This window comes from Xylocopa sonorina, chromosome 8 (genome assembly GCF_050948175.1).
Source record: "Xylocopa sonorina isolate GNS202 chromosome 8, iyXylSono1_principal, whole genome shotgun sequence".
Taxonomy (NCBI): domain Eukaryota; kingdom Metazoa; phylum Arthropoda; class Insecta; order Hymenoptera; family Apidae; genus Xylocopa; species Xylocopa sonorina.
The window spans coordinates 8,636,864-8,654,179 of record NC_135200.1 but is presented as its reverse complement, the minus strand read 5'-3'; the positions used below and the strand labels follow the sequence as shown (position 1 = coordinate 8,654,179).

At 33.3% G+C, this 17,316-nt stretch overlaps 3 protein-coding genes across 3 annotated transcripts; 1 reads left to right on the top strand and 2 right to left on the bottom strand.

Annotated features, from left to right (window-relative positions):
* The first annotated feature begins 78 nt into the window (after positions 1-78).
* On the top strand, positions 79-1,503 carry LOC143426042 (GTPase Era, mitochondrial). Its single transcript, XM_076899150.1, has 3 exons — positions 79-432; positions 614-1,048; positions 1,129-1,503. The coding sequence occupies exons 1-3, from the start codon at positions 202-204 to the stop codon at positions 1,495-1,497; spliced, it is 1,035 nt and encodes a 344-aa protein (XP_076755265.1). The 5' UTR covers positions 79-201; the 3' UTR covers positions 1,498-1,503.
* A 25-nt stretch (positions 1,504-1,528) lies between these two features.
* Positions 1,529-4,113, bottom strand: LOC143426043 (sulfotransferase 1E1). Its single transcript, XM_076899151.1, has 7 exons — positions 4,059-4,113; positions 3,523-3,743; positions 3,211-3,310; positions 2,360-2,555; positions 2,157-2,283; positions 1,978-2,072; positions 1,529-1,917 (listed from the first exon to the last, which is right to left on the bottom strand). The coding sequence occupies exons 2-7, from the start codon at positions 3,728-3,730 to the stop codon at positions 1,633-1,635; spliced, it is 1,011 nt and encodes a 336-aa protein (XP_076755266.1). The 5' UTR covers positions 3,731-3,743; positions 4,059-4,113; the 3' UTR covers positions 1,529-1,632.
* A 1,820-nt stretch (positions 4,114-5,933) lies between these two features.
* LOC143426388 (uncharacterized) lies at positions 5,934-16,399 on the bottom strand. The gene is made up of 9 exons (XM_076899826.1): positions 15,986-16,399; positions 14,694-14,837; positions 12,673-14,370; positions 9,923-10,039; positions 8,085-9,590; positions 7,723-8,007; positions 7,406-7,636; positions 7,133-7,314; positions 5,934-7,046 (listed from the first exon to the last, which is right to left on the bottom strand). Exons 1-9 carry the CDS (start codon positions 16,118-16,120, stop codon positions 6,584-6,586), a joined length of 4,761 nt encoding a protein of 1,586 aa, XP_076755941.1. The 5' UTR covers positions 16,121-16,399; the 3' UTR covers positions 5,934-6,583.
* Positions 16,400-17,316: the final 917 nt, after the last annotated feature.

Sequence of the window (17,316 nt, the reverse complement as noted above, 5' to 3'; positions counted from 1 at the left end):
CAGTCTTTCGGTAGTTTAATATGCTGTCGATAACAATGTGCGAGTAGTTTGGGCGTTTTCCACAGAGATAGCGCCACAGTCGAGAACGAATATATCTTTACAATCGTAAAATTTATTTTAATAGTTTAAATATTTTAAGCAACAAGTAAATAAATAATGTATTGATTGTAAATATGGTGAACAATAACAGCATTTAGAACGATGTTATTCACAATTGAAAAGTGCGTATATCGGCTTGAGTTAAGTCTTTTGAGAAGGTCTTTCTTTTATTCTGCTACACGGAATATTAATGATAATCAGGAAGAGGTTGAATCAGAATACAGTAACAATTCAAAATTACAACAAGGAAATAGAAAATTACTGAAATTTGCTATATTAGGTTTACCAAATGCTGGAAAGAGCACATTGGTGAATAAGCTTGCACGTAGAACGGTATGTATTCTTATTTACTTTGATATAATCTATTTCTATTATTGGATTACAAATACTTGTTTGAATGTATACTTAAGAGGTTTTTTCTGAGCTTTGAAATATATGTACATCTCCTCGGTTTATCATACATTCACAGTATGAGATAAGAGAATTTCTTAATTGAAATCATTTTAAAAAACAGGTATGCCCTGCATCTTCAAAGGTTCACACGACACAGCATAAAGCAGAGGCAATATATACTGAAGGGGATACGCAAATTGTATTCATGGATACCCCTGGAATAACAACTTCTAAAGAAATAAAAACTTATAATCTGTTAGAAACATTTAAAACAGACCCAGAGATATCAGTTAATGAAGCAGATGTTATTGGAATACTGCAGGATGTAACTAATGTACATTTTAGGCATAAGTTTGATAATTACTTTCTTGATTACTTAAATAGTAAAAGGAAAGATGCACAGTTATTGTTGATTTTGAATAAAGTTGATAAATTGAAGAAAAAAGCAGCTTTGTTAGAGATCGTAAGGATATTAACAGAGAACGAAAAGTATCCAAAGTTTGATGATATTTTCATGGTGTCTGCCCTAAGTGGAGATGGTGTAGACGATTTGAGGGTAACGCAAGATTAATATTATAACAATAATAATTACAATGGTTATGTACATACATATTTACATTCAAATATATGTTATAGAATTATTTGGTTGACTCGGCTAAAGCCAAAGATTGGAAGTATGAAGATGAATGTTATACTGATCAATCAAGTGAACAATTAATAGTGCAAACAGTTAGAGCTAGATTATTGGATATACTCCCATCTGAAATGCCCTATAAAGTGAAAGTACAATTAGAAGATATTAATTTTGGACATGATGGTACCATTAGTTCTACTGTATTGTTAGATTGCCCTGCAGTAAGATATGTAACAATTTTATTAAAACATAAAGCTTTTAAAATTAAATGCTTAGCATTTCATGTAGAGAAGGAATTAAGACACGCATTTAGAACAGCTGTTATTGTTCGCATAAATGTACAGTGTACAAAAAAAAATCAATCCAAATAAAACCATAATTTTACAAGTGATATTTATTTTATTTTACATGCAACAAATTTAACTAACTAAGTTGTTGCTACAACTGAAAATACTATCTTAAAATATAAAATATATGCAGTCTATCTGCAATATATATCAATGTCTTTAACTGGGAAATCTAAGATCAGTTCCTTTTAGATTTTCTTCTATCCATTCATTGGCTTCGGCATCAAGTTCTGGAGTGAACATACTGTCCGATTTATCGGATTTACCTTTTCTCACAAATATATTTGGTGCTATTATATTACATTCTACCAATTCAGATGCATTTACCATTGGATTATTTTTAAAGTTTTTTATATCTAAATAATCTGCTACTTCTTTTATTTGTTCTTCCGTGTAAGTTTTACCGAGAAATTTAGCAACATTTTTAATTGTTTTCGGCAAATCCTGTAAAACATATTATTCGCGAATAAGAATTATTTTGAAAACAGCTTAATTTTAACTTACACGTAGCATGTCTTCATAAAATATAAATAAAAAATTTGGATTGTTTCTCTGTGCCCATGCTTCTTTCAGGTGTTCCCAATATGGACTCCAAGGGGCTAAAAAGTTATCATTGTATTCTACAATTCAATTTATTATCCATGTTTAACACAGATGTACTTTGTAATTTACATAGTACTTACTAAGATCATTTTTAAAATAGTGCCAAAACGTTGCAAAGTCACCTATATATCCTTGAGTTTTAATTGCCTTGTTTAAATAATACCAAGAAACAGCAACATCTTTTGGATTTCTCGCGATATAAATAACCTTTTATGAAACGATTATTGTATGTAATTATAGGAACAGAAATAGTGCATTAAATACCTTATTTATATACATTTACCTTGCAACCACTCTCCAGAACATTAGGTAGCAAACTAAATGGAAAATGCGACTTAATGAATCTTTTACCAGTAATATTTGCTACAACTTCGTATCCTGGCTCGGCAATACGTTTACAAAATTCCTCTTTCTTTTTGTCACCTTCATTTACTTTTAAAAATTCTTCCATTACCTCTGGATGATAAAACATACTGAATCTGAAAATAGATTTCGCGACATTAATAAGTTCTTCTTTGTGATACTGTTATTTTATAATATTTGCGTAATTTAATCTTTTTATTATAGGAATACGAGCTGTTCCCATACATTCCATAGGTTTCATAATTTTCTTTCTTATTCAGATAATTTTATCGAAAAACGTAAGAGACAGGGAAAGCGACCTTTTTACGTTCTGTTTCTTCATTTAATGGTTTAATTATATGTCATTTCGATGCAGTCGTAACGTTCAATTGCATGTACCGCTAATTATATAGTATTGAGTATCGATATATCATTTATTAATATTTGTATTTACGTAATTGCAGATTGTTAAAGTTATATAGTAAGTGTTTATTTAACCCCTTAGCTTATAACCACGAGTCTAACTCGTGGTAAACAATTTATGCCATAAGCGAAATCCACGAGTCTGACTCATAGTCAAGAATTTGTGCGTAAAATTCCGCGTATCATTGTCGAACCAGCGACATTATCTATTACTTCACAATTCCTTTTTTAGCCTCGAAGTATACACGTTATAAGAAATGTAGATTTTTGTACTACTTCGAGCGGGTTAAAAAAAATCGTTAAACCTGCCAATATGAGAATTCCGTCTTTAACATAATTGAATATAAATAAATATAAGTATTTACTAACTCAAGAAACGAGAATCGTTTCATCAAGAATTCCGTCTTCGCTCTTTCGAAGTCTAAATTATTAGACAATAACCACACTAACTCTTGAGTGCAGGTTGTACCTAAAAAAGAGGAAACGAAGAAACGGTTTAAATTATTACGACAAGATACAATTAATTTTATTTCCTAATAATTTTAGTATTCTTATGCACAAATTTCAATAGTTGGAATTATCTAGTTCGACAGATTTTTCAAAATAGGACGTAAGTTTTTATCTACATATTTGCTGAAAACGAAAGTGTATTTAATTATTATTAATTCAAACATTTCTTGCCTGATCTGGGATAGCTAATCACCCACGTATCATCGGGTTTTGCCTTGAAATTATAAAATCCTTCACCCTCTTTTACATATTTATACGGGAACAACCACTTTTTTGGACCTACGAGCACCCATCCTGTTCTCTCACCCCTAAACAGCTTCAACATCTTTTTCGTTTCCTCTTCATTCAATAATTCATATTTCGGTGGTTGTCGTGCCATTATTGCGTGTATCCTATATAAATAATTAATTTATTATTTTAAGTTTTCTAGGAGAAAAAGAATCGGGGTCTTCAGAATTGCCTCGACCGGGATTCAATATATGGATCTTCCGTTCGCTGGGCAATTACTATGGCCACAACTTAATGATTAAAATTCGAAACAAAATATTGTTACAACTTTTTTGTTTCAAACACAGTTACGCGCACACACTTTTTTTTACATGATATCTTTACGAGTGAAGAAGATACAAGATTAAATAAAAAATTAAGAGGTATAATTCTACGGAATATTTTTTCTTGTGATCATGAAATAATTGATATTTGAATACCGGTATTCGAATTCTGAGGTGCGTTCCCTACGAGGTACAGAACCGGAATGACTCTTTAGCTCCAATTCTGTTCCAATCTCTACTGGAGAGGTGGTTCAGTGGCTTCGGGGAAGGCAGGCCCTTAAACAAATTTTGGTTAAAAGAGAAAGTGGAAAATCTCTAAATATTAATGTCAGATTAACGTTAAAGAACGTCTAAAGGAGAAAGTAGGCTATCCAACACTTCCTCTCGAACGAGACTCAGACTAAGGGAAGAGCGAACGGAAAGAATGTTGGCTTCGGGTTTTTAACAGTTTCCGAGCTATTAACCAGTCTCTCGGTATTGTACGACAGTTTACCGTAGAACGTTTTATATAGTTATCTAAATCATTTGTTGATGTCGAATGACTCAGCAATGATATAGTTTCTACTATCAATATATTGATACCATTTGTGTACAAATATTATCAATACTGGGTATATATGTATTTTCGATCGCTGTAAAGCATGCAGTAACTCTTATTTAAAATCGCTTAAGAAATCAACTTGTACATTGAAAGCGTTGTGCTTTAATAAATGATAATATGTAACTAATTTTACGAAGGACACCTATAGATACCGAACTGGCTACTATTACTACCACTACCATCAAACCGTCAACCAGTAGTATAGTATTCTAGTCCGTCTAAACACTGGCTATGCATTATATCGAGTTTTTTTTTGCCTTCGATTTCGGACTACTATTAATAACTCGAAACTAACATTTTTAATTTGAGAAAAATAAAGTAAATTTATGTTACATGCAGAAACAACGTAATCTTAAGTATACTTAAATTATTTTGCATAATTTTTATACAGATGCTCTATATGAGACTATCTTTATATAAGATATTTTTTCATACAAAACGATTTAATTAAGACTGAAAATCGCGATCACAGTGATCAAAATTGCGCAAAGTAGCTTATTTAAGAAAATAACGTTTATTTTTAATCGATAGGAAGTACTTACGGAAAAGTGGAAAAGTTTTTAGAACGAACAGTAATGCTTGTATGAGACCACACGGCACTCTACAGTAAACTCCTAGAACGAATGGTAAAATCTAACTGAGGAGGGGCTGATGGACTTTACTCCAATGGACTAATTTCTTCCTACTAACCGTTCATTTTGTAATTAATTCTACTTAATTTTTAAATATCTTATTAGCTATGATCAACTATTGTAATATTGTTGAAATAATTCTTATATTCGGGATATGGATACTGAAATCAAATGTCCGAATGAAGTAGAAAACTTTATATCTTCTCTTCCCAACATTTTATTTGGTTTAAGTGACAAGCATTTCATTTCACTTTTTCGTTTTAAATTCAATTTATTTATTTTTTTTTTTAATTTCAATTTAATGTAATGAAAAATTGTCACTGTAAAAAATCACAGTGAAAATGAACAATGCTGCTCTCAAATCGAAGTTTGTTTCCAAATGGAACGAGTAATATAAGTAGTATGTATCATTATGTATTACTAAGTATTTTTATTTTTTATATTTCGAAATATAAAGAAACCCTTTTATTTTTGTGTCTGCCTTCTGCAAAGCTATTGAGATCGTCCTCCACAACCTTAGTATTTATATGCAACACAGCTTAACAAATATTTGATTAATCGTGTTGCCGCAGGTACATACTTAATTTGTATATATTTACTGCATAATTACTTCACTAAACGCTGAGACTGTAGAAATTGGACTTAACAACTTTGCATAAAGAAGGTACATGAAAAAAGTAAAAAAAAGTTCTTTTATATTTTGAAATACAACTGTACTAAAAGTTGTGGACAGTTTTACCGCGTCGTTACTTTTACTAAAAATTACCTTAGTTGTAACGTTTTGTTCGAATCTTCTTGCTTGAAATTCAATAATATCATAGGAAATCACCCATACATTATGTAGGAACTTGTTGTTTAGAATTTACATATCTATTATCAGTCTTACCTTTTTTCTTACGAGTGAAGTTAACATAGAAGCACCTCGTCTATCTTGATGAAAAATCATTTCGTTAGCTAAAAAAAGTAATTTGTTTTGTATAATAAGGTTCTCTCTTTGGTCGCGAAACTGATTTTCATCAAGGACGAGATAATTAATTCTTATAGAGTAAAAATCTGGGTGCACAAACAATAAAATTAAATATTTTTTTTAGTATAAGTCGTCACAAGTAAATTATCGTTTGTGCAAATTGATTTTTATACGACAGCTTATCCAATTTATAATTAGAAAAAATAACATTTTCTGTTGTAAAAGTAACGTTAATACAACGCCTATTGTTAGGTCTTAAACTCTAATCGTAATCTAATAAAATATAGGAATGGTTTCTTAATCATCAAGTGTAAAAATATCCTTGAGTTCGCTGAACTCTAAGTACTTGCATATAATTGAATCTCACTGATATCATAATAATTTAAGAAGACATTGACTCGTGAATTCTTCTATCATTGGTTCGTGGAATGCCTCATTATAAAACACTTAGTAGCTAAAATTGTTCCAACTTCAATTTCAGTCAATAGCTTTCAGGCCTTAAAATGTTTTCAAGAACTGATAGATTTTCATTTTTTGGTAGCAATCTGTCATTAAAATTTGTAATCTTAATTTCAGTTGATCTCGTTTCTTCTTTCTCATCATACATATTATCGTGATTCCATATTTTATCAGATGAATCTATACAAGAAATATTCAACCCTAATTTACAAAGATTTATTGCAGTCTCTTGTGTATCTTCTATAGTTTTTACTAATATGTCATTATTTTCATTGTTAAAAGAAACTGGTGAGATGGAATTTGATACATTTTCATGCTTCAATTCAGCAGTTAATTCTGTTATATTATTGAATGATATAGTTCTTTCCTTCTTAGTTAAAAGATTTTTTAAATCCGGATTTGCCAAAAACGGCTTGCATCGTTTTGTATGTATTTTCATATTGTCGTGTCGATTGAAACCTTTGTCGCATCCAGGACAATGAAATCTACAGAGGAGAAACAGAGATGCGATTAAACAATGCAAAATAAATAATAAAATTGTTGAATGTATTGAATAGGTATTGAAATTTACCTAATTTTGCTATGTACTGCCATGTGAGCAGCCAAATGAGATTGTTGAGCAAATGCTTTTTCACAGACATTGCACTTGTATTTTCTAATACCCTCATGCTTTAAAAGATGCTCTTTTAGTATTTGGCTACTTTTATATACGTTTGGACATAAATTACATTTGTATTTTGCAACAGCGTGAACCTGCGAAGGGAATTCTCTTTTAATCATTCATTTTCTCGACCTATGTAATTTGCATACATTCTAAATAAATCGTAGTATAAGTATATTTTACATTCTGATGATTGTGCAGAGCTTTCCTTGATTTTACGTGTTTGCCACATATGTTACATACATAATCTTGCATATGAATGTTTCTATGGTGAGTTTCTAGTGCTTCTTCGTTAGATAGATAAGCAGAGCACAATTTACACATAATAGCTTTATCTTTGTTGTGTACGATCATATGCGCACGCAATCTGCTTTTCGAGTAAAATTCTTTACCGCAAAATTTGCAATTAATATCCTAAAAAGATTTTAAAAAGTAAAAAAAAGTTTCAGAAATATCTGTTATTCAAAAGATTGAACAATATAATATATTTATGATGATACCTTCAGTGGTTTATGGATTGCATTGTGATAACTTAATATTTGTCTACTGGAGCTTGCAAAGTCACAAAGTTTGCACTTGTATGGACGAGCACCTGTATGAGTATTAATATGCTCTTCTAATAGAATAGCAGTTACGTATCGCTTTTCACAAAGATGGCACGCGAACGGTTTGATCTTTAAATGACTCTTCCGAATATGGCAACGGACATTACTAATGGTAACCGTGGAAAAATCACAAGCTTTGCATTGATACGGTTTCATCTGTAAATGTCCCCAAATATGTACCTGCAACAGTATGACGGTTATGCGTTTTATAAGAAAGTCTTCAACAATTTTCATAAGTATACATTTCTTAAACTTGCCTGACATTTATCCATTCTTAGATAAAGCGTACCACAAATGTTGCAACGTATATTTTTCTTATCAACTATCGTTATGTTTTTCTGCACTTCCTCCGAGTTTACCATCGACATGTTCACCGTGTAATAAGTTTCAATAGTTTGTTTCTGTTCGTCGCTTATTAATTCGGAGATTTTACCAAAAGTTCTGTCTTTACTTTTATTTTGATTAAAACTATCTCGAGTAAATTGTCGAGGTAACGAAGGCTCACTAATGTTGCGCTCTATCTCGCTCTTACTACTTTGGCCTGCTGCATTTAGGGCAACACATGACTCTTCAGAACCCTCCTGCGTTATCTTTGGATTTTCATTGACAAGTTGGGACGATTTTATAACAGTTACGCGATTTTGTCCCGTAAGTAGTTTTGTAGAGAGCATTTCTCTATCAGAATCCTTAAACATTGTTTGTCCTACTATCAAATCAGTCTCATTACTCTCACTGTTCCCGGTTCCCTCCAGCAATAGAGGAGTGAACCGCGTTAAAGCTACATTTTCTTGGCCCAATTGATTTTGACTGTTTGCGAAATTCTCAACCGTCTGCGCCAGCATCCCACTAGGAATCAAATCCGGCTGATTGGATTCATCATTTTGCTTAAGAGGAGCATTCTCCGTCTCTCCTCTCTCTTGCTTTACAATAACCGATATCGCTTTGCTTTTTGCAGACCTGTCTTCCGTGTCTCTCAAACGGTTGCCACGGTCTTCCGCGTCTTTGTAATCCGATGCTATCTCTGTCGATTTATCAACTACTGCAAAGTTATTGTACATAATATCAATTTCGTTGCCTTTGGCATAAACCCCATTCGACGTTGTGTCTACAACTGCCACCTGCTCTGTCGCTATCACTTGCTCGATTTTCGGTTTAGATGAGATCACAGCATTATTTATCACGCAATTAGGTTCGCTGTTTCTATAAATTGTACGCTGGTAATGCGACTTAAATTCACTTTTTAAATTATTACCCATACTATCATCTAAATCACTATTCTTCTTCAAGCTTGCCGCAAGTGCGGTTTGTCTTGTTTTATTCGATTTGCTCTTCCGACCTCTCTTGCGACGTATAGTCAGTTCTGAATTGATATCGACATTCCTTTCGCTATTTTGTGACGAGTCCAAGTCATTCATTGGCTTTGCCACGCGAACTATAGTAGTTGCCACAATATCTTCCTTTACTGTCATCAAATTTCTTCTAAAATTTAAGCAGCTAATATCATTGTTTAATTGTACTGCAGTTTGCACGCTTGGTCGAATATCCTTAGCGTATTCATTCTTATCGATGCAATCCATTTCTTCTTTCTCCTCGTTTTCATAACGTGACTTACTTTGTACTAAATACTTTTTTATACATTTTGCACCGCCAGGTGATGAACGTCTCGCCTTCCGTTTCGCCTCGTTCACCGGTGGAGCAGCGTTCTCCTTATCAAATTCCGCTTCATTTTCCTCCTGGCTATTCCCCCCCACACCATTTTGACTCTATCGAACAAAAAACAAGTATTTCAAAATGTGATTTTCAACATTATCACAATCGCATAATCATTAGATTCTCTTTACACAAATTAAAATGATTCTCCCAAATCATTTAAAATTTTTTCTTTGATATAATTTCATGTAATTATTAATTTAGTGACACTACACACAACCTTTTGTAATATACATGAGCATATAAGAATATCTTAGAGAATATTTCAACAAGCTTTAGGCTTTTTTCAATTTTTTAAAACATAAGTTATAGTCACGCTGCGTTTTTCCTCCAAGTAGAAACAGCACGATCGCGTTTTTAATCAGACAACGTTATTGTTGCTTACAGTTTCCAAGAGTTCCTTTTGAGTAAGATGACAGCGGTCGTAAAAGTCACACAAGAATTCCAGCGTGCCTAAGCATCGCATGCAAATGACCTGCGACAATCCATCGTTCTCTTTTATCTGAAACAATAAGAGGAAACTTCCATGTTCAAAAGACGAATCGTGTTATTCTGCTATACGGGCTACAGACAGTATAAAAACTACAAAATGAACGCTGAAGATACCAGGATATCCAAATTGTGTATAACAATGATATTAGTTGCGAATAATCTATTTTACAAAAAATTAAAATGATTTAAAATCACCGCCAATGAAATATCTATAATTATATTATTTGCGAATTCTGTAGAGGTATTATTAGTTGTTAGAGTAAAAATTGTTAAAAAATCGTGTACTGTTCATATACTACGTGCGAGGTACAACATAATTACATGCAAGATGAATAAAAAGCCATATGGAGAAGAATGACAGATACTAATCGGGGTCCCAAAAATATCGTACCTTTATTGAGAAAAGTTGTGGAATCGTTAAACAAATGTATGTTTTTTTTTCATTTATTGTCGAGAAATCGATATATGCGCTAATTGATACTGCACATTAATGACATATTAATGTCTATTCTTATCAAGAAGTGTACACGTATATCACCTATGTAGGGTGCAACCGAAGTTATGATAAAAACGAACAGAAAGTGATTCTTTATGCAAAAATAATTATAATTCATATATAATTCTATAATTCACCGATTAGTTATTAAGTTTAGAATTAAAAAAAAACTTTATATGTTACAATTACAAGATAAACTCGTCATGCTTTAAGTTTTTGAAGATTTATCTCTCGTTTAAGGCAGTAATGAGAACTCAGTCCAATAATTTATGTAGCCGAGAGTGTCCGTTCAACAGAATATGATTTTCTATGAAAAGTTATCACAAAATCATTTGATGATCTAGGAACAATTTAATTCTGCACTTTCGATTTATCTTCATGTAAAGAATCACATTCCACCCTCTTGTATTATCGTTTTGGCAACATTCTCTATATACTCTTTTCGACAAGTACTTATTTTATCTCCTAAATGGAAAAATAGATCGATTTAACAAACGCCTCGTATAAAATAAGAATTATTGCTTATCACTTATACTATCTGAGGAAAAAGTGTAAATGTTAGACGTAATATCCTTCGCACAATTTTATTAACAATTCTTGTGTGAACGATTTGTTTTGACGAAAAGCAATAATCGTAGTTTATGCATAATTCTTTGTGCTCTAGTCCTGGACGTAGTAAGTATAGACGATTTAAGTTCGTAAGAAAGAATGTTTAAATTATCATACACATATATATTGCGTACCCTAATCGAAGAGTTCTTCAACTATGAAAGTAATTAAAGTAAAAAAAATTATATTTCAAGTAAAAGTCGTGAATAAATTTCTATTTTTGGTTATTTAAATATTGTTTCATAAAATATTTACAATCAAACTATAACATATCCATTTGAGCACAAAGAGTTGCAGCTGACTTCCTTCTCAAGGAAGATTGTCGCATATGATACGTACTTAATGTATCATTAACATTTTTTCATTCGTCAACGTAAAAATTACGCTTTCACGTAAAAAAAAATTGTATAATGAGTCGATCAAGGCACTTAGGATATAATTCTACGTGTTATTTTCTATAAGTCACGTAATATGTTTGCTACGCATTTCGTAGATAAATCTCAATTGTTTTTTAATAATACAAACAACAGGCTCAGTTGAGTCCAAAAGTTTTCAATTTTCTTTTTATATGAAGCATTGTTTACGCTGAACCTTCATGTATATACATATACAGTTTCGTATATAAAATAGAATCGAAAATAGAGTAAAATACATCTTGCACACGTTTATCGTTTAAAAGAGTGTTGCAGTTCTTTTAAAAACAGCCATGTAAAAATATGTAGAAAATATTCGTTTCCTTCTGTACCCTTTTTAGTCGGGGTTTTTGACTTTGGAAGCTCTGACTGTACTGTATTCACATCTTTTCGTAAATTAAACATTCTAAGGAAGCTAACTGTGCAATAAACATGTAAATTTCCGCAAAAATTCAATATCATTCTTTGGCTTCCTTGCAATCGCAGATTTCGATTGTGATTTTTGTTACTTTTTTCTATCGAGTCTTACCCCAGTATCTTCTGTCATGTTTCGTGGCTTGTCTTTATTACAGCTTTGGTAAATCCTAACCGATAACGTTTCACGTGCAAAAATATCGTCTAATGTAGTATATGTAAATGGAAAGAAATTCTTAAATGCACACCTACTACATTATTTACAAGGAGGAGGCTAACGTATCAAGAAAAAAATACGAACAAAAAAAGGAAGTAAATTGATCGCTGTTACTATATACGGTTTACTTGATAATATACATTGCATAAGGAATTAAAAGTAAAAGTTATCAACAGTTAATGATTAATATCGCTGAATTATTTTCGATAAATTTTACCCTTAATTCTGGCAACGATATTTTACAATCACTTAACAAACGCATTGATTTATATGAATAATTAATGTCCTAACAGCTGTTGTTAAGAATTAAGAAGCGTCTCATTCGGAAAGTTTTAGCTCACAGAGGAGTTAAGTTTAGTTTTAGAAAAATATCAGAGCTACGCATCTAGTATCATTACTTTTCGTTGGACGCAGTGGAAGCCACGTCGCCGCTAAAAGCGTTCTTGTTTACTATTACCAGTCTTTTTGTCTTCAAAGTGTCTTTTTCTATGTACCTTCATATTATCGCGCCTATTGAACTTCCGTCCACACTCCGGACAGGCATGCTTTTTTTCGCCATGTACGTGCCGGTGTGCAGCCAGATGACTAGCTTGAGCGAACCTTGCACCACACTTTTGGCAAATATGTTTTCTTAGCCCTTCGTGCTTCAACAGATGCTCGTTCAGGAATGCTTTGGATGCGTATCTATTGTTACACACGTTGCACACAAATGGCTTGGGATTCGAGTGCTGTAGCACATGGGCCTTATATTTAGACGCGACTTTGAAAGTTTTGGTGCAAACCTCGCATGTGTAGGTAGTCGCGTGACGAGTTTTGATATGCTCGTTCAAGACCGACAGGCTCGAGTAGAGATTATAGCAGAATCGGCACCTGAAGTTGCGACGATTTTTCAAATGCACGCTAGCTATGTGACTCAACAATCTCGTACGATATGGAAATACCTTTCCACAATATTCGCAAGCCAAGTTCTGCGGTGGCAAATGCGATTTCATATGGATTTGCAACGATACTTTGTGATGATAACTCTGACCACAATCTGTACAAGAGTAAGGTCTCACACCTTTGTGCACATTGTCGTGTTCCATTAAGTAAAACTTTGACTTGAACCGCTTTGGACATTTCGGGCATTGTATTGGCCTAGGGTTGGTATGGGAGCATCGAATATGCTTCATCACGTCAGACTTACACACAAATTTGGCATTACATAGAATGCAAGTGTACTGTTTGATGCCTAAATGTGTTTTCACGTGAACCATACACTTGTCCTTGCGTTCGTAGAATTTGCAGCATAGCTTACAAGAGTAACCATTTTGATTATCCGTGACGACGTGCTCAACGTTGTCGTCAACACGAATCTCTTCTCCGTCAATCTTGAACAGTTCTTCCGGATTTTGAGATGCCTGCCATTTTTGCTCGAACTCGGCGGAATCCTTTAACTTGGTTGAATTACCATTCTTAAGACTACTGTTAATAATGGTGTTTATTATACTGTTCACTTCTACGCAACTTTGATTTTGTAAAAGGCCAACGATAGCCTTATCCACTAAACAGGAGCCCTGATCAGGAAATACCCGCGCTCGAGCAGTGGCGACATCATCGCTTTCCTTTTTACATAATTCTACAGTGAAACTGATGTCCTCAATGTCACTTTGATTTCGTGATTCTTTCACAGAAACTTCGATATTTGGAGAGTTAGACACAATACTAAGAAGTTTGTTCAATGCAGACGTTGGAATTTGAATAGTGTGCGGATCTTGCTGTTTTCCAGATGGTTTTTCACCATTTTCACTAGGGTTATTACGAGGACTAACTATTATCTCTGTGGCAGTATTGTCATGACTTCTAAGTCTATTTGCAATTGGTGGATCACTTGTTGTTTCATTTGTAGCAGTTGCTTCTGTACTTTGTCTACTTCTAAGCCATCTTGTGGGAGTCGTTTCAGAATTTTGAATAGTATCTACAGTGTTTGTATTGTCTTCGCTCGTACTCTGAATATTACTCTGATCTTTTGCAGATTCTTCATTTCCCTTCCCTTGATGTTGACTCCTTAAGTTTCTTTGAGTCTTTGTAGCTGTTCTTAAAGCATTCTTCGTTCTCTCATCACTAGGAGAATTAAGATTTTTGTTGATGTCATTGTTGTTATTGTTTGTTGTGGATGTACTTGGTGTCGTGTCTTCAGTCTTTACTTCAGCCTAGGGATAGATTGAAATAAAAGTAGAAGTGGGTACCAGAAATTTACTAACGTTATTAAAGTAATTTAATCTGGTATTGGTGGTACTTGTGTATTATTCATGGTAAATACAAGTATACTAAAAATATAATTCATTTTCTATAGCAGTTGTAATATCAGTTGTTGCATTTTTATTGAAATTTTTTACGAACCAAAATACCAGATGTGATACCTTCTTATGTAATTTGTATTTTAAATATAACAAAGAAAAATGTGAGCTGCATGCTCTGGTAGCATCATAGATGAGCGGTAGAGCTGTGCATTAAATTTGAAATACGGACTTACAATCTCTGTTAAGGGTGGTAGATTGTATCGATCGCGTAACACTTGTTGGGTGCGAAGACACTCCTCTTGGAAGTCGCAAACGAATTCGAGCTTGCCCAGACATTGAACACAGATCGCCTTGGGCAGAGGATCCCTCTCATCTATCTGCGATTCAAACAAAATACCTAAATACTAAATGTATGTAATTTTATGGATCTTAATTGAAAGTCTGATTCTGTGTACAACTTTGTAATTGAACCGAAAATTCATATAGGTTCTCATCGAAGCACAATTACAAATAAAAATGCAAACAATTTAATTTAAACCCTACCGCTCTGTAGATACACCATTCTTAGAAAATTCATATTATCTGGTACCCGCTCTAATATTATACACTGTTAACTTTAATACTTAATTCTTATAATTGGGTAACTATAATAATGTTTACAGTAAACTATAATTATGTAAAAATACATCACTTTTGTATAAATATTTGATACAGAATTAACCATTATTCTCTTATACATAATATATATATATAGATTTTTAAATGTACACTACAGAAATAGAAATTCTATACTATTAATTAAATTATAAAAATTTGTAGAAAAATACTTTAATATTAGATTTTTAAAAGAAGATTAAGGATAAAGTATAGTTACATAATAAATATAAATATTTGATAAAAAATGTTCAGATATAAATTAAATACCTTGTAATAACCATTTGTGTGCACTAGTTCGCAATTATGCGTTTCTTACAAACACATTAGCGCGTGGCGATAGTCCTATATGAACAGCCGCGTAATGTGCAAGATGCAATTTTGATACTAACTGCGAAAAGAACTTGCGCTTCGCACGGCATTTCACATGAAACTATCGCTGTGTGTATTTCTGTTTAAAAGTGCGAAAAGAATCATTCCAATCAAGTATGCGATACAACTTACAAACTACTTACAATTACACGTGTTGTTAAATCATATTTAATTAACTTGCATACAAATAAACGCATTTATTGGCTGTCTAAGGTACGCTATCAACGCGCTAAAATTCTAACTACAAAACAGATCATTTTCTTCGAGATTAACCTATTACGATATAGGTTACACGATATAAGACCGTGAATAAATGCAAGAAAACAAATGCAAAATACGATAAACGTGATGAAAGAAAAGAAGAAAAAGAAGAAGAAAAAAAAAGGACAGAGAAAATTTCTTTTCACGTTCTTCTCCCCACCGGCCATTTTTCTAACCCCCTCCTCTAGGATACAATTAGGGCCCGGGGCCCATGGCACACTTCGCACGTTGTACTCACCAAAATGTTGATTTTCGTGTGGATCTTTAAGCCCAAAAATCGTTTGGTACCCTCCTCGCCGAACACATCGATGTATATACTCTCGTACTGGCCGCATAGTCGACAAATCTGCGCCTCTCCCTCCCCTATCTCCATTTTTGTTTACGTTGAAGGCTGCCTGAATACGCTTTCGACTACTTGATCACACCGAAAATCTAGCATGGAACCGGTGCTGATGTACTTCCTGGCCGATCCCCGAACACCAGCCGGCCGTTTCGACGATACCACGTTCCTCGGACTCGGCCCCTTCCCGACGAAATAAACATAAAGGAATTAAACAAAAGACAAAATTCTAACGTTAGCGTTACTACTTGCTCGCTGGTCTGGCACGGGGATGCAGTCGCGTTCGGGCCAGACCAGCACACATTCACTTCCCCCTCGCCGGTATACGAATTTCGACCAATCGATGACTTCTTTTTCGTATTACAGCCGCACCGTGCCCGCGATTGGTCGCCGCTGACACGCTTCCACTCGAGCATTGTATACAGATCATCTCTAGATTGACAAATTGATTGGAAATTTTCGATTTTTCTGCAGGTTTCACCGATCCACGCGTTCTTTCTTATTTTTACGACTGTTTCGATGCGACAACTAAAATTCATTTTGATTTCGTCATGGAAAAATGTGTTATTAATAAATTGATATGTCACAATACTTTGCGATTGACGATCGATCGGCAACACGTGAAATTATATCGTCCGCGTTTTGCCACGAACAATGCGCAATAATTTTGTTTCCATTCGCTGATTTCTTTCCTGTTTAATGTATCACTTCATGGGAAAATATATAATAATATTTAACAAAAGCACAGTGACTCTTTCCAGAGAAACTTGGACAAAATCATAATACGTGCCAAGGAATGCATTTATGTTCTACGAGAGTGTTCACTTCGGACATGGTAATAATATTAACATAATAACATGCTGCGATGAAACATGTCTGTTTTAATTACTAAAGTAATGAGAGAGATAAAATGATTTTTATTGTATAAGTGCGATTACGAGTTGTCTACTTTGCAAGTTAATTTCAAACTGTTTAGATTTCACTATTGTGTTTAATATTTGTTGGTTATGTTGTAATAGACATTAAATAATATTTAATGACTGAAAGGTACCATTGTTTTCTTACAAATATATAAGTAAGAAATCTAGCGAAAAATTATTAAAAATGTACAGAATTGTTGGAGTACATTTGTTTTTGAGATACTTGTTTAGAAGTGTTAATTTATTTTGTAATCAGTGTACAATATATCAATTTTAATCAACGGATTTGTTTTTTCAACAATACTTTTA

Coding starts and splice junctions, on each gene's coding strand:
- LOC143426043 (XM_076899151.1), bottom strand. CDS start 3,730: ATGGCACGACAACCACCGAAATATGAATTATTGAATGAAGAGGAAACG. Junction 2,284..2,359: donor TTCTGGAGAGTGGTTGCAAG/GTAAATGTATAT, acceptor GTTTCATAAAAG/GTTATTTATATCGCGAGAAA. Junction 1,918..1,977: donor TTTATGAAGACATGCTACGT/GTAAGTTAAAAT, acceptor TATGTTTTACAG/GATTTGCCGAAAACAATTAA.
- LOC143426388 (XM_076899826.1), bottom strand. CDS start 16,120: ATGGAGATAGGGGAGGGAGAGGCGCAGATTTGTCGACTATGCGGCCAG. Junction 14,838..15,985: donor ACACGAAAATCAACATTTTG/GTGAGTACAACG, acceptor TTTGAATCGCAG/ATAGATGAGAGGGATCCTCT. Junction 7,047..7,132: donor GCAGTACATAGCAAAATTAG/GTAAATTTCAAT, acceptor TCTCCTCTGTAG/ATTTCATTGTCCTGGATGCG.
- LOC143426042 (XM_076899150.1), top strand. CDS start 202: ATGTTATTCACAATTGAAAAGTGCGTATATCGGCTTGAGTTAAGTCTT. Junction 433..613: donor ATAAGCTTGCACGTAGAACG/GTATGTATTCTT, acceptor TTTAAAAAACAG/GTATGCCCTGCATCTTCAAA. Junction 1,049..1,128: donor ATGGTGTAGACGATTTGAGG/GTAACGCAAGAT, acceptor TATATGTTATAG/AATTATTTGGTTGACTCGGC.